General features: G+C 41.2%; 1 protein-coding gene and 1 long non-coding RNA gene across 3 annotated transcripts in view; one reads left to right on the top strand and one right to left on the bottom strand.

Moving 5' to 3' along the window:
- Positions 1 to 1,127: 1,127 nt before the first annotated feature.
- LOC135234248 (uncharacterized) overlaps positions 1,128 to 27,354 on the bottom strand; it is an 86,113-nt gene continuing 59,886 nt past the window's right edge. For both annotated transcript variants that reach the window (XM_064298666.1, XM_064298665.1), the window contains 6 exons: positions 21,653 to 21,840; positions 15,232 to 15,289; positions 14,985 to 15,072; positions 13,396 to 13,976; positions 9,229 to 9,372; positions 1,128 to 4,307 (listed from right to left, as the gene is read on the bottom strand). In XM_064298666.1, the coding sequence (XP_064154736.1) occupies positions 3,828 to 4,307; positions 9,229 to 9,372; positions 13,396 to 13,976; positions 14,985 to 15,072; positions 15,232 to 15,289; positions 21,653 to 21,786 (1,485 nt within the window). In that variant the 5' untranslated portion in view covers positions 21,787 to 21,840 and the 3' untranslated portion in view covers positions 1,128 to 3,827. The remainder of the gene's footprint in view (positions 4,308 to 9,228; positions 9,373 to 13,395; positions 13,977 to 14,984; positions 15,073 to 15,231; positions 15,290 to 21,652; positions 21,841 to 27,354) is intronic.
- LOC135234255 (uncharacterized) lies at positions 7,000 to 7,741 on the top strand. The gene is made up of 2 exons (XR_010324055.1): positions 7,000 to 7,172; positions 7,581 to 7,741. It is a non-coding gene; the product is annotated as an uncharacterized LOC135234255 (long non-coding RNA).

Raw genomic sequence — 27,354 nt, forward strand, 5'->3', positions numbered from 1 at the left:
GCGCACCGAATCAGTTCCCTCACGCCCCTTAAATGTTCAAACGAATCTAGGCTACTGCAATACACTAAATAAGTCTTGGCTATACATGTTGATGGCAACACTTGATATCATGCTTTAGTTTTATATCCGTCGATATTTTAGACATTTGAATTTGTACTGAGTTAAAAACTACATCGAACGTGTATTTTCCCTCGTCGAGCAGCTCCGCCCTCTCTAGGCATGAACCAGGAACAGAAGGCGACAGAAGCGAAGCTAAACCGCCATGCTATTACATAATAGCTTATCAACTGAAAGAGAAGGAAAGATTGTTTATAAAATTGACTATTAAAGTTACGGGTTACTATCACAAGCTGTTGACTGCGAGTGCAGCTTAGCTGCGCAGCTAATAAACTACAATTGGTTTTAAAACTACGATAACATTCAAATACAGTTGACATCTTGATCTAGGAATAATTTGGTTCAAGATGTAGCCAGGATACCGCAACCAAAGACATGCCAAATGCTTGAATCAGGAAGTCATTGTCATTCGCGGTGAAAATTCCACTATGGGAGGAGTAAACAGAGTTTAGAAGATCTGAACTAAATATAATAAATCGTTTCATAGCTTATACTGTTTTAATGTAGGTTATGATTACATCACCTGACACAAACACACACGCTGAGTTAATGAGTTGGCCTACCCAGCTATATGGTGTTGGTTCATAATAATTGAACATCTTACTCGTTTTGCTGTTCCACCAGAGTTTTTCTGCAGGTGGAGTTTTTGACATGACGACTATTTGAATTTCTTTTAACAATATACAGTTCAATATCTGTGTTAATGTAGGCAACCCTTTCTGAACTTCAAATGGATGTATGGTTATTATGTCCAAAAGTATCAGCCGACAGTTCTATGCAAAAGTGATTTGTTACGGAATAAGACATCCAATAGTAAAACCTTTTGTCCTTGAGGTGTTATCTGGGAGTATGTATTCTACGCTGTATTCGTACACACATTCAGTTCAAGTCATTCAATAATAGGTGTTTGCCATTCAGTAAAGGTGTCATATAGCTTATAATACATTTCAGTTTGTTAACAGAGCTTATATAGGCCTAGTTTATACATGAGTTAATCTGTTTTTGCTTTGTTTTTTTCTGAGGTGCTACTTTATTATAAAAGTAAAAAATGACTTTAAAAATTTCGGAATAATAATTCTTATAAAAAGCATTGCAATCTATTGCAGATTAGCACAGTTAAAAACTGATATATTTTAGTTTACAGTCAACTGTGATATACTTTACAGCAATTATATAATATGCAGGAGCTGCCATACTAACTTTATACAGTTGCACTTAAAGAAACAGTTCTAAATACAGAAACAAACAGCTGCAAGGTAAGTGCTCTGATACACAGTAATACAATAACTCATGATATCCATTAGAAAATTGTCATTCTGAACACAATGAATTGAATAAATTATAGATCTCCATTGGTTCTCATAACAGTAAGGACATTTAAAAAAACAAACTTCACAATATATCAGAAAAGTTTGATAAACACAAAGATGCAGCTAGTATATATTTGGTTTGTTTTTGACATATATCTCCATTCTAGATAAATCATCTGATGAGGAATAATAAGCACATCTTGTCTTGAGCCCAGGATACCTCCTGGTGCGGTTTGCTTTGCCCCTTTTCCAAAGATATTGTTTGTCTTAAGAAGTGTCATGTGGAGACAGTATATGAACGATAGAGTGCTTCAGTGCTTCTCAGGTTCAGAACAGCTAACATCCAGCCTGTGTTAGCCAGTGGCCAGTGCTGCTGTGGCTGATGTTGGGGGTTGCAGGCCAAACCTTCAGTTTCCCCAAAATGGCTACATCAAAGACTCTATCAGCAGCTGCTGTACAAAGCATCCCTGTGTTTCACCAGATGAGTCTTGGGTTGGGGAGGAGCAGGAGAGGCCATGAGGACTGTAACTGCCTCCCCAAGCAGCATGTCTCAACTATACAGTTTAATCGCAGCTGGGGAGGGGGTTTCTCTCTTTTTCCTTCTCCTCCTGCCTTCAGCCTAGTGCTGCAGTCTAAGATCACATCATGTGATGGGATGGCTTTTACCGGTTTTGTGCCATATATCCTGGTATATCTGAGTCCTGTCAGAACTATTCTATTCCCTGTTGTTGAGCAGGCTTATCCTGAGATGAAATGACATTATTATGTATAAAAAACAAATGAGTTATTTTTATTTTAAAAAACCCAACTACAATAAATAAAAAGGTCTCAAATACCAATACATTTTTTATATCCATGAATACTCAAGCAGGGTAATTGCAACAACAAAGTAAAATATCTATGCATGGCAGTGATTTGGACTTTTTCATATTTTCTTGTTCTGTTAAAAAAGACAGTGCTTACATTAAAATAGAGTGCATTTGTAACCATAAATAAAGTGACACAGGGTCAATTTTAACACATATATCTGACTTTCTCACAAAAAAACATTTTAAGGAGGCATACTATAACTGAGTCGCATTAATTATTCAGCATTTTAGTATATTTTATTACTTTCCCTGAGCTTCATTTTATCATCTTGATCAGACATAGTTATTCTTCTAATACTAACATCTTCTGAGTTCTATACCGTGGTTCTTGCGCTACATGGGAAAGCGACTGTTTACAATAGACTGAGCGCTGAGAGCCACCAGAAAAAGAGCCTCTACTCATTCTCACTAGCAATTTTGTGCTCATTACTCTGTTTTCCTTGGATCACTTCCTCCATCAATACTCAAACTCGGAGACTGTGGCTCAGAAGGCTGGAATGGAGTCCTGGCATCGAGATAACCATACAAGAAAGGCTCTGCAAGACAAACAGCCTTTACTACACTTCTCACAATGCAGCCTCAGCCCTGAAGCGTACCCATACCCTGGTGCAAGAGCAATAAAACTAAATGTTAATTACACCCAAAAGCAATGACATATTAACTGTCTCCATTAAGGAATGGCCTTTTTAAAATATTCACCTTTTTTAACAGCAAAAGGCAGAGTGTATATCCTGATTCCAGATGGCAGGAGCCATAGCCCCCTCTTCAGTGGAAAATCGCCTTAAGGTGATGTTATGTGTGTGTTGTGCTGATCATTTTGCCCCTGTGCTAAAGAGCCAGGAGTGGGTGGAGACAGGTTGCCATGCAAGACGTGTGTGGTGAAAGGAATGTTTTTTTTTCCTTCAGAACTTTTCACTGTTTTGGGTTAGGTTTTTGTAGAGCGAAGAGCGAGGGTGTGTTTGCAGAACTGGGTTTCAACAGTCGAGTACATTTGTTCCAGGCCACTACACCAGACCAGGTCTATGCTCAGTCATCAAGAAGTACAGTATGGTAAAATCAAAGATATTTTTTTTACAGTACTCATTGCAGATGCAAAGAAAACCTGTTTGATTTTGATAGAGGAGACATCTGTTCAAATAATATTATCATAAACAATGGAACTGTATATAACTGTACATTGCCGAAGCATGAAATCTGCATTCATACTACTTTGATAATTAATTTTGCAGTCCTCCATGTACCACTGTCTATAATTTAATACCCTGTATTAAGAATTACTTTGGGGGACTCAAAACCGGTTTGGATTCATTGCACAGGACTAACTTGTGCAGTGGACTGCTCATCTAGCATTGAAGGCTTGCTAGAATCACTGACTCTGGAGAAGAATGCCTATCCAGTATACTAAACTTTTTTAAGGGGACACCTTAACGTATTATAAAAAATAAACATTTTCACAAATGGAACCGAACAGATGAATGCTGGGAGTTTTAGGCATCTGTCCAGCCTGTTTTCAGCAGAAGCTGGCAGGTCACTACAGCCCAGTGACGTACATCTCCATGCCGTCGTTGAAGGTGAAGATGGTGGTGGTGCTAGAGCTGGCCACCCCATTTTTCACATCGCTGATGCTCTCGTAGAAGTTCTCACTGGGGAGAGCCTTTATGGGTAAGTGCTGCTGCTGCTCCTGCTGCTGCTGCTGCTGCTGTTGCTGTCTCTTCTTGGGTTTCAGTGTTGCATTTGGAGGCCCATCACGTTTCCAGTTGGCGTCGATAGTTTCATATGCCGGGTCGGACTCTTCTGACCCCCTTGGGAAGGTTTTGTCCCCAATGGACGCGTAGCAGGGATCCTCCATGGGGGGTCCTCCTCCCATCCCTGCCCACAGCTGGGGCTGCAGCCTGTCACACCCCGCCACACCCTCCTCATCTCCCACGCTGGTGTCCTGAGCGGCCAGCGGAGACGTAGGGGGGCGCTTTTTCTTGATAGGCTTGCAGACTTTGGAGTACATCTCTGAGATCTGTGAAACAAAAAAGAGAAAAAGACAGGATCATTGTAACTCAGGGAAACCCAAATGAATTGCGCCAGGGGACAAACATCAAGGAGCAGCTTTCAGTTGCAAATGCTTTAATGTCTTTAAAATTGAGGGTGAACAGAAAATGAAAAAGGAAAAAAGGCATACATATTCAGCAAACAGTTTGACAGAAGAAGACTATTAAAATGTCCTGTTTCTACCTTAATGTGTCCACTCTGATCTTGCCATCAACATTTCTAATAACAGAGATTTTAAGGAACTTGCTGGCCTAAATGTGCTCAAGTGTGAAAGGGGGCCTATGTATGTATAACTGTTCTGTGAGTGCCCACATAATCAAGCATTCATTTTATATCTCTACAGAAAAAATAAAACACTTCAAAACCCATGTATGAAAATGACCAGTTAGGTAAAATAACATCAAAGAAATAAATTCCTTCCAGTTGTCCAGAACAACTGTTTTGCCTATCTCAAAAAATGGCTTGGACCATTAATACACTTTCAAGGGGCATTGTTTTCATAAGCCAGATACAAATTGGTGCCTTAATGCAAAATACAAACATTTCTCTACCAATGAAATAATAGCTTCACTTGATTAAGTTGACTTAAATAAAGTATCACACATTTCTTCTATACAGTTATTTAATAATTTTGTGATGTATTGCAAAGCATTGCAAGTTTTGGAAAGCATGGAAATTGGTTATGAAAAAAAATGTCATTCATCAAAACAACCTTTCAATTCAGTCAGTGAGCAGCCTTCATTTTTGGATCCTGGATTTATTTAAAAATATTATTCTGAAAAGTGTACTGAAAGCACATCATGGTCAGATCTGTATTGATCTACTCCACTTATGCCTTTGGCATTTGGTTTTTAAGTCAAAACTTAACCTTTGGAGATTTTTTTTTTCCAGAATCAACACGATAAAATACTATCAGACCACAATATGAAGCTTAAAGTCAATAATTTCTTAAAAAATAACAAATTATTTGTTAATTATGCCAAATAGTTATAGTAGCTTTCAAAAGTGTTATCAGTGATAAAAAAGACTATACCTCAAGTTTTTCAGACATCTTTAAGAATGAAAAATAATTGCGTACTCGATCTGCTTCCTCCAGTTAGATACACAGTAGCAGTCTGGCATATTAGTATCATAAATGATGTGTGTACTGTATGTATATGTGCATTGTATGTGCATGTCAATGACAGGGCTGTGGAATCACAGCCTAAATGATAGGAAAGGTATTAAAACTTAAGCTTGAAGCATTACCTTTTTCTGTATTTCTCTTTGACCAATATTTTTTTTATAGGAATGAGGCACACTGGAAATCCAGCAAAAAGAGTTCTGAATAATTTCCATCCTCCTTAACTTACATAAAACTAGTCTGGTTTATATCATTTGTCATCAGTTCACATGTGCTGTACTTCAACACTACACATCACAGAATTCATCTTCTATGATCAAGGGGATAATTCAACACACTGTTTTTGTAGCCAAGTATGCCATATAATAAACAAGCTGCTATAAAACAAAACAAAAAGAATGCATCTGTTTGAGTTAATGTGTAGTCTTGTTTTTTATGCAATTTTATTTCTTAATATTTATTTTGTAAAAAAAGTTTTGATTTCCTAAAATGCCATTCCAATTCTGGGCACTTATTAGATAAAAGAGGAATGTATTCTACATGACATTATTAATCTAAAAAAATAGTTAAAAGTAACTATTTAAGTAAAAGTAAAAAGTTATTTTTGACCTAAGTAAAACATAGTGGTGAGTTCAATAAGCTCTCTGTCACATTAAAAATGAGTTGTATCTCCACCACAAATGTTACAACACCTGTTTTAACATCTTTTTAATACTTTGCCAATGTGAAAGCTTTAAAATCGCATGCAATAATGCACATTCTCTTTTTATGGTGTTCATTAAACTCAGTTGTAGCCCAGACAGTTTTACTGTTGATCATTTCAAGATAAAGGAGCAGTCCAAACTGTCATGTACTCAATCAGCTCAGCTCAATCAGCTTTATGGAAGCAGTCGGGCTAGTCAGTATCATAAATGATGTGTGTACTATATGTGCATTGTATGTGCATGTCAATGAGAGGGCTGTGGCCTTGCAGCTGCACCCAGAAACCTGACCCACTTCGGTAAGCCTGCAGCTAGCCAGCAGTGTAAATGCTCTTATCTCTCAGAGCTGGCTGGGGGTTGCACCAGCACTACCTAAGCAGTAGATAAGCCTGTTAAATTTTCACCAGCACTCTCCAGAGAGCTTGTGGTAAAATACATCCGCGACAATTCATCAGAAGACTTGAATTCTGGATTAATTCAGCTATTTCCTGTTCAGTTATATAATACTTATTTTAAGTATCTGCGTCGATGTTTTGAGAAAGAGCAATGAAGTGACTTTAGGTTTTAGCCCTTCAATACCACTGGTTTCTCAAAAGAGTAGAAGTTAATCTTTGTTTTACCCCATAAGATTTTGTACTTTTCTAAACATTTGTAGTTCATATGTGGAAGCATCTTTAACGGTAGCTGTATTAACAACCTCAATGCTTTACTTGAACAATTTAACACAATCTAAAAAATTAATTATTAATTCCTCAACCCTTAAATGAGTGACCTCACGGCTCTTGCATAATCAGACCAATGGAATTCTGGGATACAACCATGTTGACTGTAGTCACACCCCTGTCAACATCTCTTCCAGACATACTGCAACTGTTTCAGTCCCAGGGACGGATAATCTCTGCCTGCACATCTGCAAAAACGTTTAATCTTGTCGGCTAGCACAGGGATTACTGTGATTCAATGCACTGTTATGTCCGCAGGATTCAACAGTGGGAACATGCTAAGGAAGGTGAGTTTTTTTATACATATCACTAAAAGAACATAGCACCCCTGAGAGCAGTCTGATATTGTAGAGTACACTGCAGAGTTTACTTACTTTTAACTATGTGGTGTGCCTAACTGTTCTCACAACACTGCTGTCTCTCATGTCAGTCCAAGTACAGTCAATCAATACGCTGCCCATATTAAACTGCGTTCGACATTCAGTTCTGCTGCTCTGGACCCCTCAATAAAACAACAAACTCTTGGAAAAAGGCACAGAGGCCTCTATAACCCGCCCCCAAATCAGGCCTTTTGATAAACAACACTGCACACAGCATACAGTGTGCTGCGGAGAGAGGAAGTCACAAGATGATGGGTGTTTCGAAACGGCAGCAGCTGTTGAGAAAGTTTTTTCTTCTTTTTTTTTTCCACTCAGATGTTGTTATTGTTGTCGCCGCTCCTCAAAGCCTGCTCCTTGTTGGCGGTTGCCTCTTGTGAAGACTATGCTGCAAGCAGAAGTATCAACAGCAGGCTAGCCTTCATTAACGCTTGTATTTGTATTTCTCTGCTTCAAGTACAGTAAATTATTCTATGAGGCACTGGATCAGTTATTTACTAATAGCTGTGGCTCAGCAAAATGTTAGATATTCACAACAGCTGCATTAATTTGTGGTATGCACATCAATAAAAACATCAATTTAGAATCAGAAAATAACAATCCCCTCAGCAATTTCAAATTCTAAAATCCATTCACGCATAATACTAAGCAATTTATATTTTTGATATAAAAATTTGATAATATTATACTCATTTTCAGCAACTGCTATCCTGAGGACTGGGCCTGCCTCGTAAGTTACAAGGCAAAGCCTTAAAAAACGTGTTGTGTGCACAAGGCTTTACACCGTAACCAGGCAACAGATAAGCCACACATAGCTTGTGCAATCAAACTGCTCCTGTATCCTCTATGTTCAGGCCCTTCTGAACACATGGGGTTAAGCATGCCCATGCCTGGGACAGTGAGTACACTGCATTTTGTGATTTGTGTGTTGGCAAGGGCCTGATTGGGCCTGGAATATCTGAGCAGGAGACCAGCAGTGTTCCTTGTCCCTAGTCTTACTTGGCTTCCCGATAAGCAGTCACAGCACATGGCTAACAACAGGGATTAAAGACAGATAAATATAATGTTTTATCTATTTGGTTAAACTCCAGCTTTCCACACACAAGCTCAGGCAAATCTTCTTGTCTACACAACCATTAGTTGCACCAAATTATTTTGTTCACCAATTCCTTTTTTATGCACCTAAATCAATTTAGTAGTAAATGCCCATACTGATTCATAATAAATCTATCATTAATAAAGTTTATTTGTGATTCTAATAATTCTATAAGTTACAATTCATCTTTGTTGTTTTTTTTGTTTGTTGTTTTTAATATTACGCAAGTTATTAATCCTTGAAAATATGGGTAAACCATTAAAAAGGAAAGGTGACCTGTCCTGTTCTCAGACTCTATGAGCCAACACGAACAAACCACAGATATTTCTTTCCTCAATAAGACATGGAACTTTCAGAGAGAGGAGTCTTAGCCCAAACACCATCCTTATACAGCTCCATACTGTCTCCTGTTTGACAAAAAAACCTCCATTAATGCTTATCATTCCTATTTGAAAAACTAAAAGTGTAAGAGAGATTACAATTTTTCAGACTTAGATGAAGATGTATGAGATTGAATCAGGTCCTTATACATGTGCATACCTGGAACATACACAACATAGCCCTAACCCTCATAATGTGACTGATGTCAAACTGTGTGCTTTCCTCAGAGCACTAGGACAGGTATATACTAAGAGCAGTAAGGCTATGGTTGAATGCAGAGTAGGTTGTAGTTCAGGTCAGGGTCAGGGGTCATTCATCACACAAAGTGAGAGCGAAGCATGTATCCTTAGTCAAACACAAGCTGACGCATGAAGGTGAGGGCATTATGCTAGAGTGGGGGAAAAAGGCTTGGCGTAATCAATTATCTGGGCACAGGTTAGGTAAAGGGTGACCGCAATCGACATGATCCAAGCCCCCACCCATCCTCACCTCCACTGCGGTCGAATGGCTCTGTCCGCTCTCCCCGTGGGGCATGCTGGGAAGGCTCGGCAGCTTGTGTTGCAGCATGGTAATGTCATCGTCCTCCGGTGGCTTCCATATGTACTGCTCTCCATTTCCCATGAACACTGTCTCCTGGTGGGAAAAGAGCCAAAAGCATTTGGAAGCTGCCACCATCCAACCTTTTTGTCGACAAGCATTGTCACACACACCAGTCACCACATCCAAAAAAATGCTAAAGTGTATATGACACATATGGTACCTGTATTCAACTGTGCCACACTTTGTTACTGATTCATTGAAGGCTTCTGAAGTAGTTACCAGACTTGCTCATATTGCTGATGACACAAAACTATACAGTACATTGTATTTAGATTGCATTCAAATGACAAAACCTGATTCATGCTGATTATTCACTAAGAATTTCCATATATGTTCAATGTTACTGAAAGTATATTATAGAATGTATATGCATATGTTTAAATTTCATTTACACATTCCCATGATATATTTTGTCATTTCACAAAAATATGACATAAATAATCCAAAATATATTCATGACATTTTGATATATAGTATCTCTTTGTTTTGAGAAAAGCCCTTTATAAATATATTTTATAGCTATTATAATGGCATATTTTGATGTTAAACATAGGGATTGTACAGGAGACACTATGTGAATGTGTGCCACTACTACAGAGGCGTAGAAACAGGACAGTGGCCCTCCTTAATCAGGCCATTTCCTTAGCAAAGGGACAGGCAGGGTAATTGTTTCACGAGTAAGACTTTGTACACTGTCTTATATAAATGATTATCAGATAAGCATTCATTTGTAGAAATTGGCATATTGCTTTATGATGTGTGTTTTTGTATTCATACACAAAAAGCCGTGAGACCATCCCCTAGACAGAATGTGCAAGTGTGCATGATCTAAGGGAGAATGGAAAACAGATTCTGTGACATGACCAAGGAGGTTGTTGCTGCTACATTTAATGAACACCTCAACATTATTGTACTACCAGATAGACTTTTTTTAAAAAAAACAGTTGTTGTTAAAGAAACCTGTGTAGTTGCTAGTTAAAACCATCACCGCAGTGTCCCTGTTTAAGCCTACAGTGGCATAGATATCAAAAGTGAATAAATTAAAATCAGATGCTGCCTTCAAATATTCAAATTAGATTTAGTCCTTCATCACTTGCTTTGTATTTTATATTCATCTGCACAAACAAAATGCAGCATCAGAAAACACTGATGTCCCCATGCCCATTTCAATTAGATATAAAAAACAGCTAATAATACAGCCAGAAAAGACAGGAACAGGCCTTTTGAATCTGCACTTATGTTTTCTTTAGGTAAACTCTGAATCTATTCATATCTAAAGGGTAAGCCATAGAAAATTTAGAAACAACCAAAGTAAAGGATGAATCACTCTCCTGTAACTACACTGTATATGAACTTTCTCTATTCCAAACAAATGCCATTAATAGGAGCACATATACTGTATGAGATACAATGACTGAAACTGGATATACATAGGCAACATATTCACTTGGCATTCATACCTATTATACTGATTTATTCACCCTGCTACCTATTTGTCCCTTCACTATTTGTCTTCCTTTCTCCCTCCCCAGCAGTACAAACACACACACACACACACAAACACAGGCACGCACACGCACACACATACATACACACACACACACCCAAACACATACACACACATGCACACACGCACGCACACGTGCACACACACACACACACACACACACACACACACATACGTAAAGCACTCAGGCTAGTAGCGAGCCAAGCTCTTACATAATCGGGCTCAGTGTGCTGGCAGCTTCTATAGGCTACATCATGTGCTGAACAGAAGAGGGACAGGGCCAAACACGCAGTGCACATGCGCATGCACATTGTGCACAAACACACACACACACACACACACAGTGCTAACATTATGAATTGGAGTTTGTTTGAACAACAATGTCACGGTCCAGTCAAGTGACAGACAAGTTTAGAACTTCCAAGTTGTGCGTGAAACAAAAATACAGGTAGATCCAAGGGAGGTTTCCTGAAAGATCACATTTGCATTTCCAAGGGCATTATGTTGAAAGGTAATGCACCCAAATGTAAAACCATTTACACTGTACACTACTGACCACGTAACTTGTACATAATGGATCCCAATCTGCCTATTAAGAAGTAATAAGGAAATACTGTTAACAGACAATTTATGCAAGACTGACAGAAGTGTGTATTTCAGCAAACTTTTTAAAAATGGTTTTCATGTTTATTACACTCTTTAATACAACAAGACAACAATTCTTTATTTTTCCTTTATTTTAATCCGGAAACTTCTTTTTCCTAAAGTCTTCTCTTTACCCACAAAGTTGTTGAAATCAACGAATAGTCTTTCTGCCACATCTCTGACCATTTATTGGCTGGTCTTACAGATGGTAAACAGTTCAATTTTCTCATTTTTCCTAGTTTGTATTTTTTATATTCCTGGATTAACCGTCGGACACTTATTTTGAATACAACTGAATATGACAGCTCATCAAGCCTATATTCATGCAAACTTTTCTCTTCATTCAGATAAAAGTCACAAGCACTGCCAGAACAGTGATGCTTTTAACCACTGATGATTTATATTGCATATATAGCATATTTTTACATTTCCAAGCAATAGTTTACCACAAATCTAAAGTGACTACAACTAGAAATATATCTCAACTGTTTAGAGTTAAGAGCTGTTAAATCTGTAAATAAAAACAGGGTCTGAGATTATAGTGGTGTTATTATGTCCTAACAGTTCTACAACAGTTTAATGACTGAATTAAACACAAAGACAATGCCCACATCAGGTCACCACAAACCACAGATACTAAAGTTCAGAGACTGAAAGGGAAGCCACTGTTTTTTCGCAGGCTGAAACTCAATTTTAAATCAGTGTGATGCAATGCGCATCCACTGATAACTTTGCGAATGCACCTTGTTCTTTTGTTCTTGCAGGCTAGATAAGGTGTCAAAAGATGATTTAATGCCCCCTTGTGGTACATTTAATAAACTGCAATCTTGTTCAATGACGTAATCATGCTCCCCCATTGATCAACACTAACATCAGATTTCATGAAACTGGACAAAGAAGGAAAAATAAGATCTAATGTGTGATTTATTGCAAGATAATATCACATTTATTTTGATTACTAAAATAGAAATTAAATTACACAGCCACAGCTACATTGTAAGGTATGTACGTTACACTTCTCTTTCAATTCTGAAATTGCATAAAGTGTAATTATTTGTTTTGTTGACTTTGTATTGTAATTTAATGCTTGTGAAAATATTCTCATGTCGGTTAGGTGGAAATATGTATGTCAGACGTTGCACTTAGGAAGACTGATTTGCCAGGTTGTTATCCATTACATGAATGTGACAACTTTCAGAGCCAGGCGGCACTGCTATTCAAGAGACATGCCTCATATATCATTTCCCATTATTATGGATTATAACGGGCAGACATTTTAAACAGGCCTGATAAAATCACTTGATGTGATGCAGGCTTTGCTTTGAAGCAAACATGTTAAATTATACCCATTCAAGCTGCCCAGAAATGTAGGCCTCGTCATAATTTAGACATTACATGAGTGAATTCTGAAACCTTGACTGGAGAAGAGTACACTGAAAAATGAGTTCTCTGCAAGCTGACTTGCAATCTAGCACTGCTCACTGGCCACAAACATCAATTTTAGAAAAGAGGCAACTAGCTTTACCTCTGTGGTGATATGTACTGTACTAGACAGAAAAATGTTGACCTCTGAGTTACTCATGAAACCTCTTTGTGGAAACCTAGAAACCTAACTGCAGACAGGCTAGCAGACAAGGTTGAATATGTAAATGAAATAGTTTAACTCTTTAGGTGCTCATGAACTTTTAATTTTGATTTGCCATCCATTATAATCCTTACCAAGCATGCTGCAAGCTAAAATATAACATCGAACGAAAGGATTTTTGAATACTTGTGAAAAAGGTATATCTGTCAGTAATCTGCTGGAAGTGTACGTGTGTCCAAAAGCATAAAAGTATTTAAAGTAATTAAGTGGCCCAAGTGTACTGGGTCGCAGTGCACTGAGCGAGCAGTAAGCAGGGTACCTTGGGGAAGGGGTGCATGTGGAAGGCCTCCTTGGTTTTCCTGGGTTCGTGGATGTTGGGGTGCAATGGGGGTGTTGCAGGGAGCAGGTCCGCATTGGAGGAGTACTGCTGCTCTTGCCCCCCCAGCTCCCCCCCGTTCTCCCTCCTCTGGGCACGGTCCACCTTCTTCACTTTGCGGATGCAGGCGTACTCGGCGGTCACGGGATCCTGGGGCGCAGCCATCATAACGGTAACGGGGACCCCGTTGCTTCCCTTCCCGTCGCTCACCTTCCCGAGCCCGTTGCCCTTGCGGTTGCCCTGGGCGGGGCTGCAGGGTTGGGGCTGGGTGGAGACGGGAGGCGGGGCGGCAGGTGGGTCCGGCTCAGCCCCACCACCCCCCACGATCTCGTACAGGACGTCGTCGGGGCAACGCGGCGGGGGGTTGCGGTGTCCCACCTCGGAGTACGTGTGCTCGCACTCCTTTCCTGGAGTGGGTGGGATCTGGGGCAGCTGCCGGCCTGGCGAACACTGCAGGTCAGAGCTGGAGCGCTGCCTGGGCAGGAGGAGGAGGTCCATGCTAGCAGGCCTGTTCTTCAAGACACCTGCAAGTACAGATAAACGTGCACACACACACACACACACACACACAAGCACACACACACACACACACACACACACACACACACAAGCACACACACACACACACACAAGCACACACACACACACACACAAGCACACACACACACACGCACACAGAGTGAAACACACACACGAGCACACAGATGCATACACACACACACACACACACACACACACAGTGAAACACACACACATGAACACACACATGCACACACACACACACAGTGAAACACATGCATGCACACACACACATACACAGTGACACGTGTGGGGTTAACAAAGCCCATCATGTGGTCTGTCAGAGCTACACACAGATTGAAAACAAGCACAAACGTAATGATACAAACATCAGTAGCAAAAGGGGAAGTAAAAAAGGCTAAATAAGAATATCAAATAGTTCAGGTTAAGATTTCACATCAGTAAAGCCACAAAATATTTTGGCATTAGAAATAATTAAGCTCTGAAAATAGCTAAACCACTTTCTCATTTGGTTATGAACGTAGGATTATGTAGGATTTCTTTCCTTTTTTTCGCTGGCATCTATATCTCAATAATAATAATAATAATAATAATACACAATATGTTTGCAATCTATGTACCTCTAGTTAATGGCATGTAATGCACATTTATATGAGAGCAATTGCTGTGAGACATTTCCATGAATAATTAAGGCCTCATGTGCAGAGGGAGAGCATGCAGACCTCGTGGAGTGTGCTGAAAAATGTGTGGAGTGGCACTCAGCGTGCTCGATGCAGCTCACACATGCTGTACCGCCCAATCTCCTAGAGTTAGCGCAGCAGTGCGGTTAACTGGAAAAAGCCTCCCCCCACCCCCGGAGACATTCCGCACACAGCTCCACGCACAAAACCTCCTTTGCAACCGAGCCTTACTGAGGCACACGACCGCACACGACTGCGCATGACTGCGCATGACCGCGCATGACCGCGCACGAGCGCGCGCCAGGTACTCACCATGGCCGTTGCAGGCCCGCCGGCTCATCTCGTGCAGCCCGGTGTCGGACTTGCTCATGGCCCGCAGCTTGGACTGCCGCAGCGCGTTCTGTGGACGCACGGAGTGGGGGGGGGGAGGGGGCGGGGCGGAAGAGAGGTGAGCAGGGCGGGAGAGCGGCGGCGACGGGTCGCGCTCGTTCCGGTCAAGGCGAGCGCCATGACACAGAGGGCGCGGCGCAATGCTAAACGAGGCGGGCTACATACGCACCGTGTCTGCCATTCTGTGATTGGCCGTGTCCGTCTGCGCATTTTTTGTCCTCCCTTTCCTGAAAAAAGAGCAAAAAAGACGGAATTGAGGCCTGTGCAGCGTAGGCAGCCAGACATACTGTCAGACAGACATGCAGGCTGTGGTGACAGGGAGAAGCAGTATCGTCCTGACAGGAACAGGAAGGAATGGAATGACAAAGCGCTCTGACGAGACGATGATGAAGCGCGGCTGAGACTCGGGGACGTTTTCATGGGCTGATGAAACTGATGGTCTTCAGCGCCGATATCAGGCGCGCTTTTCCCATCGCATTTTTGCCATGCGGTCTTCAGTCAAACCTGCTGCGGCTGCATTTTAAGGACGGCGCATCAATCACCCTGAATGCAAATCAATATGCGATGTGACCGCCATGTAAGAATTTCTGATTGTCGCAGCTTTGAACCTGTAAAATATCTTCAGTCTATAAATTTACTTTATAGGTATGTTACTGTATCGACAACAATTACAATTTTATTCCTCAAATAAAATAGGCTTGAACTAAAACACAAATGATTCCAATTTAAAATATTTACATATGCCTTGTAAATAAGCCTAAGGTTAAGATAAGATGTTAATGACTTAAAATTTGGTGGTATTGCATAATTTCACATCATTTGTGCTGAGATGCTACTAGATTTAGCACCCATAAACCCAGTCATTTTGTTAGATGTATCATTTCATAATTCCAATTGGTTGCACAGGTCTGTGACAGGATACTGAAATTAACTGAATAACTCCCGAACAAATTTCTTGAACGTGTTTGTGGTGACATCTGAAAGAAAACAAAGCACTTGATGCATTTTACCTGACTGGAAAAAGCACAAGAAAAAGCACATGTGAATTACTGGTTAACAAAGCCCACAGGCCTCTTCAGCAAACAAGCTTTCATGCCGCTACTGAGCTACACAGTTACAGTCCCCTACAGATCCCCCATAGAACTTACTATTGCTAAACATCCTGGGCCAAATCATTTTATGAAATGCATTAACCCTTTATACAGTGGTAATACCCTGCATATTACTGACTTTTAAAATAATTGTTTAAAAAAAACATATTTTTATCCATATCCAGAACAAAATGTGTACATTCTGGTTAGTAACATGTTTTGTTGAAAATTCTCAGAGATCTGTAGGAGTGTTTTCAAAGTTTAGAGCTAGCACATTTCATACATATTTGACCCAGGTTTGATAGCCACACAGTTAAAAGCAGTTAAAACATCTCATCATGTATGCTTACAGTACTATTAAGGCATTCTTAGTATTAAAGACAATTGTTTTTTTTACAAACAATCAAGATATAGTAGTCATTTCTAGTTTTTTATAAAGCAGCTTTTCATTTCGGTTTCTGGGGACCTCTGTGAATTGTATGAGTTGTTAAACTTTTTAAAATAAATTTTATATAAATGTCAAATAAGGGATGGTTTACCCTGTTAATGCCACATTATGTCAGAATGAATATTTAATATTAACTTACGGACTTCCACTCAGTCAGTTCAGTTGTCAAGCAATTAACGTTTACATTTTCTGTAATGCGCTGTGGTAGATGGTTGCTTTCGAAAGATGTTACAGTACATTTTGTTTTCCTTGATTGAAGGACCTACTGTACAGCATAAATCAACTCCTAGATGTTGAAAATGTTTCAAGTTTGAATAAAAACCAGTAACAAGCCAAACTGGCACTATGTTAAAATCTGCTACAGCACAAATTTATGGATCTTAAGTAATGTTTTCAATAAACTTAATGAATTAAGAGATTGTAAAAACCCAGCATCCACAGGGGTTCTTCATTACCCGCATTGGGGACCCTAAAGGATCCCCATCATTTCTTCCAGGTACAATATGTCAATAGGGATACTCACTATTGATTTTTTAAAGTGCACCTCCAGCCAAATATGATGCTCGTCCATGACTAGAAACAGGAGTTACACGAGAGGCTGTAAAAACCAACACAGATTCTGTGTGCAGCTCCGTCCCTTTCACAGGCTAAACCATAATAATTCCTCCCATTCTTCACAACTTTGTGCACCTCCCATAGAACATTATCTTGTATTCCTGGTCATTATCCATGCTTAAGCCACATATAAGCTCTGGATAAAACTTTAATCAGCAAAGATCATGAATCTATCCCCAGCCCTTTATCCTTGAAATGCCTGGGGCGAGCTTCGTGTATGATGTCACAGCAACATCATCGATCTTGTGCATGTGCCCTGAGATCAGCACTGGGGCACATGCATGCGAGGGACCATCAGCCCTGATTCCAACAGCATGTTTGGCGAGGGCTTTCAGTTCCTCCCCTGCTCTGCCAGAGGAACTGGGGGCAAGGCCAGGCCCCAGTCAGTTCACAGCTTTACAGTATCCACTGCATCTTCAATACACAAAAATAGGCTTCTGCCGTGCATCCTGCATCTGCCAGTTTCTCTGGGAGAGGCAGGTATCCACACGTGTGCTCCTGCACGTCCCTGCAGCTCAGCACATGACTGATCATGTGGTCAGAATAGTGTTCACTGTGTGAACTAAACTGTGTTCTTGGCTAGAAATAGCTGTACAAAATAAGTATTGTATCTTATTGAACCCGTGTTTATTAGTTGTCTATGACCATGAAATGCACTTTTTGTATGTCGCTTTGGATAAAAGTGTCTGCCAAATAAATGTAATGTAATGTAATGTAATGATCACCCATATACAGACAGGATATAAGCAGTGGGCTCTTACTGGGGCCATAGGTGCTATTCTGGTCTCACAAAGACCACTTTTTAGCTGTGTGTGGTCTGAGCATATACTGAATGAGAAACCACATAAATACTCTTCCCAGTGAAGATAAAATATAAGTATGTAGGCGCACTCTAACCAGCTCCCATCGCTACGGTGCCAAGACAAACAGCAACATGAGGGATTCTCTGAAACATAGTCTTTAGTCTGCAGACCTTGATGATGCACCAAAAAGCCATGCATGCATATGAATCCCCATGTACAGCCATATTTCAATCTTTGTCAAAGAAAAAGTACTGGTCTGCACATCCTATGTCCGGCTATGAAAAAATACTTCCCCTCTGCCGGGGGGTAGAGTAGTTCAGCAACCTACAGTGCTGCTCAGGCATTTCAGCTGAGATGCTAGTTTTTTAAAATCTTGCAATCACCACGGATGCAGTTCTATCACATTGCGAAAGAGGCACAAACAGTACAGCCCAGCATGAAATTGTAAAGTCATTCCAAGTGTCTCACTGCTGACTTTCATCACAGATGGACCACAAAGAGCACGCCACGCTGCCATAAGGCTACCAAGTTCATCTCTGAATGCTTCTGAGAGCCTCCGAATTCCAGTGCCTTCAGTGGTTGTGGGACACATTATTTTGCCTCAGTTTGAATGCACTTTAAATTATTAATTATGTCCTAAGAGGCCTTGGCTTTCACCTCTCAGCACTAACAGCTGTGGCTTTGCTGGCTCTTGCAGTGTCTCCACCTCCAGCACACCCAGTTTATTTTATGACAGCAGGTTGACATGCACCTTGCTAAGGATGGCTGCTCCACACATTACAGTATGTCTGCTGACATCTACCCATGACCACATGTTATACTGTAATTTACTGTTACCAATTACAGTGGCTTAAGGTCACACTGGCTTTGCATCATGCTCAATTAGGTTGAATTTTCTCTGTGATTTATGGGTGATGTGCAGACAGAGGCTGTTTATGAATTGCGATGCCTTATGCTTAGATCCACATAAGGCTAGACTGCAAGGGAAAGGAGAATTTCACACAAATGATGAAATGATGTCACACATTACAGAAGATGGTCATGGGATTGATACTTAGCCGTTCTCTTAAGAAGACCTTACAGAAATGATTGTCCAATCCCAGGTTATAGAGCACGCTGTTCACCCCTGGAACAGCATTTTGAGTGATTTAAGCATCAATTCTCAAAATAAAAAAAATGTTTTTCATGAATTGCGTTTATTGCAAATGGAACTCAATCTGCCCTCTAATTTGGCTGGGGGCTTGTGCTGTTGCATCATGCGGAAAAGTTAAGATAGCTCTCACTTTGAACCCAAGGTTCGTCCATTTTGTCTGGTGAGTTGACGCACACAGTGCTTCACTGTTCACGGCGGAGGCAGGAGATGTGCTTTCTTGAGGTTCGCACGATTCGGCACTGGGAATGCTGTCACAGTCAGAGATGGAAGACGCGAGCATGGAGTGCGCTGTAGGTGTAAACGTGGGTGTGAACTACAGACGAAACCCGCGTGCTTCCCTGCGCGGTGCCAATTATTCTCCATCTCTGCTGTTACACATCCACGGTCAGCTTCTCACCCACTCCCCCTCCATTTTCTAAACAAACGAGAGGGTGTTTCTACCCCAGACACCTCACATTTTAAAGTGTGTCTTTGCGCATCTTCGCAGCATGTCTTTGCAGCTGTCTTTGGGCTGTTGTACAAATTGACTCAACGCCACAATTAAGTTGGCAGGCTTGAGGTACCTCATAGGCTCGCAGCATGATTGTAAAAGATCCTTGTTGCTGCTTTGCAAACACAGATCAGAGATTTTACATCACATCTCTGGATACTAAAACCCTCTAGACTCACTGTTCCACCTTGAGGACGAACAGCACTACAGCAGCACGTTTTCAGTCTCATCAAAGTGCAGCACAGCAAACAGAAGTTGTAATCATTTGTAAATCACCACAATGAAAGGGATAAAATTATGACTGGCCACAGTTGCATGATTGAAGATCACAGAATGGTTCTGAAAAATTCCAATACAGCCAACATTGTATATCAGTACTAGTCAGGGACACCAGTGAGATGGTATGCACAAAATGGTTTTTAAAAGAGGGTACAAGGTTTAACATTAATTGCTCTTTTTTAATATTGATCAAGCATTTACTTTTCAAAAAATAAATAAATAAATAATATATATATATTTCACACATTCCGAAATAAAGTATTAGAATGTACAATATTCTTCAACACATTTTGAGGTATAATAATTTTTTCCACACTTCTATTCCACAGCAAATAGATTATTTCACTGCATTGACAATGGTTACTCTGACTGAGATACTGAGCCACAGGAAAGAAATAAACAGCAAAATGTCTAGTGTAAGTGCCAGATTTATACCACTCCCTTTCAGCCCTCATGCTAGTGGATTATAGCTGTTATACCTGCTGCTCTGCGCCAGACCAGGGCTGATATAAAAGTTCTAATTCACTAGCATGGAGGTTGCACAGTGTCCATTCTGTTCATGTTGTAAATCAGGCATCAGCTCAACTCCAGCAGAGTTTTTGCAACTTTAAATGAGATAAAATGCACTCTGTTAGAGGTGATTCATCACTGAACATTTTTACATTCAATGCAGGATTTTAATTCTATCTTCGGTGGGCATGCGTCTCAAATGTTATGTTTCCTGTAGGACATTTCTTTCATTTTCTGGCACCTCCATTCAAATGCATGATGTTTGTATTTTTTCAGTAATCATGTTTTTAGAATAAGCCCTGTCTCCCTTTCAGGCTCTTTGGCATCCCCTCTATCCTTAGTGGGATGTGGTGCACAGTACAGAGTGTGGCCCCAGGGGCCCTGTGCAGTCTGAGAGCAGCCAGCTGTCACAGGCCCTCCCCAGGGGGGAGAGGGGAAATCCAGCTTGAAGTGTTTGCATTCGTTTACTTACATCAGCTTCCCTGATAAAAGTGCACTTTCACCAGACCTGCCCTCCAGATAAATGCTGATAATGTTACAATTTTATGATCGTCAGTTAATTGCTGGTAATTTTCATTACCACCATTACAATTATGGTGGCTTATTATTATTGTTGCTGTTGTTGTGGCTGTTTTATGTGCTCTCCATCCATCATAAAAATCACTTCACACAGAGCCCGAGTAATGTCCAATTAGAAGTTACACTGCAAAACCCACATCCCCACAGCCCACAGCAGCTATAATGTGAAGCCACACACACGTGTACACTATGATACACTGATACGTGTACACTATGACAAAAGGAGAGCCCAAACACAGCTGAAATGCTCACAGTGATTACAGCTGAAATGATCAAAACACTCTCCTTTCAAGTTCCTTCTACATGAAAGGAGAATGTTTTTATTGGGAATGAGAGTAACACAATGGGACTGAATGATCAATTCAAGAGCACATAATCATATTAGCATTAGATCTGGTGTACTGATTCCTAATTACTCGACATGAAAGATTCCCATGGGGGACCACCATGATGAAAAAACAAAGAAAGAAAAAATCATCCACAGAACTGTTGAGAATATACAGGTAAAAAAGGATGCATCAGTATGGAATGATGTGAACACTTTTATGGAAGTGTGGGTTCTGACTGAGTAAAGACTGAAGGGGGGGCGGGGGGGGGGGTGTATGTGCAGAAGGAGACTCACCTCTGGCAGCCCACACACAGCAGCACTATGAGGATCGTGACCACGAAGGCGGAGGCGGCCGCGATGGCTCCCAGGAGGAGCACTTTGCTGTAGGAGAGACTGGGGAGGTTCGTCTCGTCCTGTGAAGAGGCCATGGGGTACAGGACAGAGCCGAGTCCAACACGCACACACTGACAGCTCCTCAAGATCTGGCAGGGGGGCGAGATGAAAAATAACATTTTAGATAATCGTGGTTTTCCCTAGAGGGTTCAAACTGTACCAGATGGTCATGGGATTGATTCCCGGTTCTTCTCTTAAGAAAGTCTCAGGAGAGGCAGTACGTGTGTATTCTTTTGAGATAAAGTAGAATCCTCATAGCTCTTACTCCATGGAGCCAAGTATGACCTCTCAGAGAAGAGCTTAGCACCCTATCTCACAAAACGGGACATTGTTAAAGATTCATATATTCAGGAAAACATACGCAGATGTACACTTTTAAAAAAATATATGGTTATAGAGTTCCACCACTTTAGATACTGTACTAACAAAATGTTTAATATAAACCATCAAGCCATACTGACAAGTACTACCTTACACTAACGAGAATGTTAAATTAAACATGAACATTGTCATCAAAGGGCACCTTATTCAAAATCTATAGGATGTATTACAGTGACAGCTCTGCACCACAGCCTTGCCCTCACCCCCAGCACACACACTAACTACCGTAAACCAGCTGCCGTAATTCTGAAACATAAAAAACATCGCATTTGCAAATGCATGTCAATGGAAAGGCAGTACATATTTGACTAAAAACGGAAACAGTCTGAACATCTATGAGGTCAGAGCAGTGGATCAGGGGCTGCTTTTAGCATTTTAAAATGTACATGTTGAAAATCCCGCAGACCAAATACATATGGGTCTTTTCACCCAGACATGTACTACAAGCCTTCTCTGATCTTCAAGAACTTGGGATGCTACACTGCAAAGACAACCTGGAAGTTGTTTTACCTAAGCATTCTATCATCAATAGAAAGATGTGTGAAGCAGTATATCTTTGGTAGAATTGTGTTCTAAGCTTTTCACTTATTCAGCAGACACCAGACCCAGGAGGCCTGAGAAACAGCTCTTCTGATCTGGCCCTGAATCAAGCTTTGCACAAAGAAAATAAAAACGTCTCCAAAAGAAAACCACCTCTACTGTCACAGCTGACATGAATTCAGGAGGGTTTCATTCCACAGATCACAAAGTTCTGCATTTGAGAGATAGAGAGATACATGAAAAAAATGAGAAGAAAAGAACCAGACATAGATTTTGAAAGCTAATCATTGAAGTTCATAATTCAAGTGGAAAATAAGAATTAAGAAAATAAAAAGAACCACTAAAAATAGCATGCACAAGTTTCACTAGATACTGTCCATATTAAAAATCATAAAAGACAGAGACCAAGTGCAAGTCTAAAGATGACACTACTGCAGGACACACTGACTGACCAGAGTTGTCATGGCTACTGGAGGTGTGTGTGCTGCTAAGAAACCAGCACTGTACCCGGGTCAGGCAGTTGGACTAAATTACGTCTTTGAAAAAAAGGAATTAAGCTAATATAGCCAAGGCTTCAAATGAACTGTAGGCTCATGCCAGCCACATATATCTCACAACCTATATCTCCACTCACAGAATATTTGTACTCATTTTGTTCACATAAATAATAGGTAAATTGATTGGTAAATTGTCTGCATTTATTATCCAAAGCGCTTTACAATTGATGCCTCTCATTCACCCATTCACACACACATTCACACACCAACGGTGAAAGGCTGCCTGGAAGCAATTAGGGGTTAGGTGTCTTGCTCAGGGACACTTCGACACGCCCAGGGCGGGGGATCAAACCTATGTTCTGGTCTTTTCAGGACACTATGTACTTATGGCATGTGCATACATCACATAGAACGCATCCACCCAGTAAAGATACACTTATGAGAATGCCCTGTGTTGCAGCCCTGCCCCAGAATGGTCATTGAGACTGTTCCTGTTGATATGTGGGTAGGTGGCCACAGGCTTGGTCAGCTATTCCCAATTTTTGTCTCACGCCAACTCTCACTTACCTTTTTTAAATACACAAGGGTAGTCCATAAAATTTGATTTCATTTGAACGGCTTAAGTTGGGAAAGGGCACATATCTCAGGCACACCTGTGCCTGGTGGAGGTGTGACAAAGCTGGCCATTACTCCATTACTTCTACAAACAGATTGCTCCTGCTTAGACAGCCATATGATCCAGTGATCTACCCAATAAACAGAGGGCCAACTTCCCCTCAATGACGAGGAAAGCCCAACTCAACCTACACTCCACACAGTCTGCTGGGCTCCAGAGCAGCTTCCTACCCCGGGCCTTGCGCTGTCCAATGTGGAGTTCCCTGAGGAGTGCTCCTCTTAGCCAGTGAATTATCACCAGAGGCAACAGCAGCAGCTCTTCCACTGCTCTCATCAGCAACTGGGAATTCAGAACAGCTCCCCCTTCCATGGGTACCTGCTGTTCCTCACCAAACTGTGGCTTCCGTTAACTCGGATGTATGATCAGTGTCCATAGTCCTTCACACCACAACTGTTCTGGCATCACCCTTTGATTTTAAGTCATGCAACTATGCACTTTAAGCATGCAAGCTATGCACCTCCCCTATTTCAGAAAACAGAAACAATTGCTTGGGTCCCCCAAAACAGCAAGGTTCCACCATACATGACAAAGCAGACTTTTACTTTTCCTTAAATAATTCTTTTAAACCATCTGAAATAGGGAGTATTACAAAAATACCTGCTTCTTACAAAATGGCCTCTCTTATGCTCTTCACAGACTGGCTTTTAACTAACTTATGTCAATTGCAATAATCAGCAGGTGTGTAACAGGCCTTAATCATCACAGATTGAGACTATTAGCAGTCTAAGGCAGACTGGAATTATAGCATTGTTAAACAGAAGACCTGTTCCTTCATGACATTTACAAACATTTCTCTCATGAACCAGATTCATGGTGAAAAGGCCTTCATCTTCACAGAAGCAGAGCACTAATATAGCTTCCTGCGGTTTGTGTCTCCTGCTGCCTGCCTTTCCTCTGCTGCGCCAGCTCCACAGAGCGGCCATGTCTCTTTCACGTCTGGGTCGCCCCTCCCAGCGGTCTGCGAGCCTCCCGCCCCCGCGCCCCGGCGCCCCTGCGCCCCCGCGCCCCCGCCAGGGAGCCACACGGCCGTGGATCCATCGCTTCACCAGGGCGGCGCATTTTCTGCTTCAGCGTCCCGCCGTGATGAAGATAGATGTTGAGCCGCCTCCTCCTGCCCATCTGGCTGCATCTCTGTCCGCAGGGCCAGGACAGGACCGAGAGAAAATGCCCACAGAATACCACCGGAATGTCCACCGGAAATCCCACAGAATATTCCACAGGTCTCACTTCTGCACACATGTACACACGTGCAGAAACTGAACAACAGGGGGAAAAACAAACAACTACAAATATGGAAATGTTATCGGATTTATTTAAAAATTGGCTGTCTAGGTATTGAAAGAGTACATTAACATACACTGAAAAAAATGCTTCATTGGATAAACCTAAAATTTTACTTCAGTTTGTTACACTTATATTTTTAAAGTTTTCTCAATTAAAATGTTTTTGCTTCATTTGCATGAAAATCTAAAAATACAGGCAAAACCAATTGAACTAAACATTTCAGTTTTATCCACTAAAACGGTGTATGGAGCCTTGCTACTGTGTAGATTCATCATCAAGGGGATTAAATAAATAGTATCTCTCTGAAATTATACCTACTCACCAACTTTCACTCACGGCACAAAACACGGCACAGATGCACAGATGCTACATTTTATTACAAATGTATTTAATTCATTTTTCATAGGAACGAAATTGAATGGACCCCAGAAAATAAACTAGGGGCAGATTCATTTTTTCCCGATTCTCACGATCAGGTGAACACCAGGGTTCTGTTCTTCTAAAAATTCTGCCTTGGCAGTGAGGAGAACATCTAAATCTTTATAGTGTTATGTAGTTTGGCCTATATGCAGGGCACCCATGATGTTCCCCGCCCCCTCCCCTGCCACAGAAAAGCACATGAAATAAAATGATTAGATGGGTGGGAGTGTCACAAGGCCGGCGTCTTTCCTGTTTCCCCCGGGAACAGGCTGCTCTACGCCAGCTCCAACGATTAATAACACCCCACCAGCGACACGCCATTCATCACCATTATACACCTCACACAGGGGGAAGACGACGCCCAGCTCTAATGAAAGGATGGCATTAGCTCTTACAACACCGCAGAGGAATCTGCTGCTGATCATCTTTGACTCCAACAGAAAGGCACATCAGCGCTGCAATGTCTGAAAGGGTTTGAAAAAAAGATATATGCCTTTTTGGAGTTCTGAAACCTCTTTCATCTTTGATAGAGGAAAAACTGAGAGTCCATTTTGGCTCTATTCAGCGTCAGATGGCGAGCAGATTTTTAATACGTTAACTCAGTTTTCCCTCACGCTATGTTTTAAAACCTGACATTTTAGAGAAGTTTTGTTTTGGATTTGATATAAAGCTGTGCTGCAGAAAGCCCAAGCTACTGAAAAGATGTCCTCGTCCATGCTGTCCAAGCTGCAGAGGAGCGATGCAGTCAAGTGCTGGAGTGAGATAAAAAGATGATGCAGAGTGTGGGGGATAACAGAGCAGCGGCTTGGAAAACTAGGTCATGGGGAGGAATAGGCTGCGTTTGTGTCGGCCCGGTTTGTTTGTGTTCTTGGTACAGAGGGACAATGCCACATTAGCTCAGAGTGTGGTTTTAGATCCCTCCCCCCTCTCTAAGGAACCTGGGGGAGACGGGGGCAGTTCAGTGGAAGCCTGAGCACAACAAATGAAATTGCCTTAGCGCTAGCACACTAAGCCCAGCCAGGGCCAGTACTTCTCAGGATCTGCCAGTGCAATTTAAATGATGCCAGTAGAGGCACCAGCCAGAGACCCCAATGGCCCCTTGGGCAGAATCTTAACCCATGGAGTGCTCATGAGAGAGGTGGGTTCACGAAGCTGACCCAAAATCCCCCCGACGACCTCATCTGCGTCCGTAAATAATCAAATTTACACATTGCATGGACAGTAGCATGTCCACTTTTCTCATACACCTCACTGTCAGCAAACAAACATGCCACAAAGCATTTTGGGAGGGGAAGTAATTCAGTGTGCAAGAATTAACACATAGAGTACTCAACCCAAATCCCCTGTCTCTAACAAAATACTTCCATTCAAGCTCTAAAGCAGGAAGCAAAAGCTGTATGCTCTGGATAATAGCATCTGCCAAGTGACTGTAATGTACACTATGAAATTATTCTTCGGTTTGATAATTCAGTTGTTTCTTTAAACTGGGAGTAGATTCAGTAAACCCCCATGTTTTCTCATTATTGCACAATACTTTAAATTTTAACAGGCTGATGAGTCATGCCTGAAACTGAAAATATCTGTGCAAGGCACAAAGGCAGGAAACTGCAAAGTGCAAAAAAGTTTCGTAGAACTTGCAGAACAACCACAAGGAGAACAGATCTTATTCTTCTTTCAAGCAATAAAACACATTTATAAATGCCAAGTGAACACGCAAAGACTCAAGGAACAGATCTTGATCTCTATGGTTTGTTACAAAACCTTGAGGATGAATCAGAAAATGCACAAGGGAGAGTCAGTCATTA

The sequence above is a fragment of the Anguilla rostrata genome, chromosome 11, assembly GCF_018555375.3.
Source record: "Anguilla rostrata isolate EN2019 chromosome 11, ASM1855537v3, whole genome shotgun sequence".
Lineage (NCBI taxonomy): Eukaryota > Metazoa > Chordata > Actinopteri > Anguilliformes > Anguillidae > Anguilla > Anguilla rostrata.